Here is a 3,353-nt window from a genome sequence, read left to right on the forward strand (position 1 = left end):
TGTGAAGGTCAGTGGACTGGACCGATCACTGAGTCGCACTAGGTATGAGGATAGACTCTAACATCTCCACGCAGTCATCTAAAGTTAAAGTCACTTTAAGTTAGTCTGCTAACAATGAAGAGGAGCATAAGATTAAGTTGTTGGCTCTGTTCCAATAATTGCAAGTTATTATCCACTCTGTCTTTTAATTAGTGTATTTTATGTCTTATAATTGTTCTAGTGTGTGTCTTATTTCTTTTAATAATTCTATTGAATGTACTTTACTATTAAAATTATATTTAACTATGTTTAAATATTGTCCTTGACATTGAATTAACCCTGTGTATGAAATGCACTATATAAATAGACTTGCCTTGCCTTGCTTCTGCACAGTCACCTAATGTAGATTTCTATGGGGATATTGTCATGAACAAATTTAGTATCACTATCACTATTACTATCACTATTAGGCCAATCTGAGAGTGAAGTGATAATTTACACCATTTAGATGTGCACTATAAGCATTTCTGTTGTGTTACATTTACACGTGCACTATAAGCATTTCTGTTGTGTTATAACTACATTTACACGTGAACTATAAGCATTTCTGTTGTGTTACATTTACATGTGAACTGTAAGCATTTCTGTTGTGTTATAACTACATTTACACGTGCACTATAAGCATTTCTGTTGTGTTACATTTACATGTGAACTGTAAGCATTTCTGTTGTGTTATAACTACATTTACACGTGCACTATACGCATTTCTGTTGTAACTACTTGAGATGTGCTCTTTCAGAAGGTTTTAAATTCTTGCCATTGCTTTGAGGATCAACATATCCGGGCTGAGTCAAAGGCACATTTGGAGGGCGGTCTAATCCATCCAGAGTCCCTCGTGGTGTTGCAACTCAGGTGCTAACCTCCCTGCGTAGCACTTCCAGTGGCAGTGGGCTTAGTGTCGGGGGGATCACGGGGTCAGGGCCTGGATCCTGGATACGACAGGATTTACTGCCCTGTGACACTCAAAGCAATTAGAATACTCTGAGTACTACTACTCTTTAAGAGGGGAGGGGTGGCAGGTTAGCAGTCACAACATCAGTGTGAAATCATCCACTCACACACACACACGCACATGCACACACACACACACACACACACACACACACACACACACATATACACCCACACACATGCATACACACACACACACACACACACACACACACACACACACACACATTTACATTCTTTATTTGGATTAGAAGATAACCATATTACATGTATTATGACATAATCCAAATTTGACAGAAAGGTGTACAACAGCAGCCAATATCCCAGTCCATTATGCACATTAGGGGTAAAGGTGGCACCTACGCCTCCATATGTAGAGGCTACCGATTACTGCTGATACAGAGCAATATCTTGTCCGTTTTTTGGCCTTGTTCTTATGTAGTCCACAAATCTGCAGGCCTCGTACACACATCTTGTGCACATGGCCTAAACGACCAAAAATGAGGGATGTATATTTTGCCAGATTTGCAGGCTTCTTTCAGGGTCACCTTCAGAGTTGTTATTAAGCAAGAGTAATCTTAGCTGTATATTAAACATCTTTTTCTGCGTTTTCAACGGCAGTTACATTGGGCGAGATGTTTTTAGTGTCCGCCATTACCCACACATTTTAGCGTCCGCCATTACCCACGCATTACCCACACACACACACACACACACACACACACACACACACACACACACACACACACAAACTACTGTAACATTTCTACACATTTAATCTATCACATTTTAAGATTGACAAGAGTTGAAATGGACTTGAATGTTATTTATATATGACCACTTGAACATTTAATTTTTGATGATAATGTTTACTGTTATTTGTACTGACAAAAATATCAACCAAGAACCATAACCATAATTTGTTAATTAAACATCTGAAAATGTATGTGGGGCCCTTAACTATAACAGAGAAGAGTTATCCAGTGTTCTTGACATCTAATGTAGGATGCTTTAACCTAATGGCTACTCTTGCCTCTTTTGTGTCTAATAAATGTATAGGATGTCAACACAAAAGAATGAAGAGGGTTGGGACCTTCGCTTCTCATCTCTTTCAGTCTTTTTCCATGGACTAAAATACTCAGTGAATTGGCCTACTTCCAACTTTTTATGGGCGACCTACTGACACCTGTAAACTCACACAATCAAGTGCCACCCACACCAAGAACTGAAGGCTAGCCCACTTGTCCCTCAAGGAAAGTAGTTTCTAAACCTCTCTTCACACACACACACACACACACACACACACACACTACCCATCTCCCCTTACGCGCAAAGTGACACCTGCTATCCCCAGCCATCTAACTGCCGAAACGCATCATCACTGACTGAAGGCACCGAATGAGCTCAACTTCGGACGGATCCAATTTCTAAATAAAAACTATGCCATGATGGCACTATATTATTAGCAAGTATTCAGCATTTGCATCAAAACGCAGTAGGCTACACGTAAGTGAAGACGAGCAATGCAAATCAAAACTTACCCATTCAAATCAATAACTACTTTCCTCGGTGGGATCCTTCGTGTAGTCTCATCCTCTACTTGATTCAGTTTCAAAGGTTTTCTCAGTTTGGGTCTCCAAGTTACGGTTCGTAACTGCGTTTGCAGAACTTGATGACTGATGTTTGAGAATTTGTACCTGCTTTCAATACTGATATGCTCCCGCCGAGCGTGACTGAATGATGTGTGTCCTCTCCCGGTAGCGTCTGCTCCCGAAAGAGTGAAACATAGAAGCCATGTCTCCAAAAACAAGAAAAACTGCCATATGCCCCAATTTGTCATTGTATTAACATAATCTACACTCGTCGCTTTCTCTGTTACCTATGCATAACAAATGTTGCAATTGCGCTGAATAAAGTCGCTTCGGAATGCTAGCCAGTCTGCCAATAATCTGTTTAGAACAATACGCTTTAGGGAAAACTCCGTGCACAGAAATATAAATTACTGCAACAAAACGGCCTTGTCCACGATATTGTTCTCGAGTGGCGGCTTCCTAAGTGCAATTTTAGACGCCTGTGATGGACCTATATAAATTCAACTGCTTCAATGTTCGGCTTTGAAGCCCTTGTCCAATCACATGGGACTACCAACTTGAGCGCTGTGGCTCACCAATCAGCACATAATGTGAGTGGGTCCTTACACTGGAACTCAGTGAGTTAGATAAAGTTGACAGTGAGCTAACTTTACTAGATGGATGAATTGATCTATGTGAACGTACCCCCACCACAGAAAATTATACGATTTATTTTATTTCATTGGTGTGCGACATGATGCATGGTATGCCACATTATACACATACATCTTG

General features: G+C 40.4%; 1 protein-coding gene across 1 annotated transcript in view; it reads right to left on the reverse strand.

Moving 5' to 3' along the window:
* LOC125307907 (latent-transforming growth factor beta-binding protein 4) overlaps positions 1-3,022 on the reverse strand; it is a 105,874-nt gene extending 102,852 nt beyond the window's left edge. The window contains exon 1 of the mRNA XM_048264037.1: positions 2,532-3,022. Coding sequence (XP_048119994.1) covers positions 2,532-2,830 — 299 coding nt within the window. The 5' untranslated portion in view covers positions 2,831-3,022. The remainder of the gene's footprint in view (positions 1-2,531) is intronic.
* Between the last annotated feature and the right edge of the window lie 331 nt (positions 3,023-3,353).

This window comes from Alosa alosa, chromosome 15 (assembly GCF_017589495.1).
Source record: "Alosa alosa isolate M-15738 ecotype Scorff River chromosome 15, AALO_Geno_1.1, whole genome shotgun sequence".
Lineage (NCBI taxonomy): Eukaryota > Metazoa > Chordata > Actinopteri > Clupeiformes > Clupeidae > Alosa > Alosa alosa.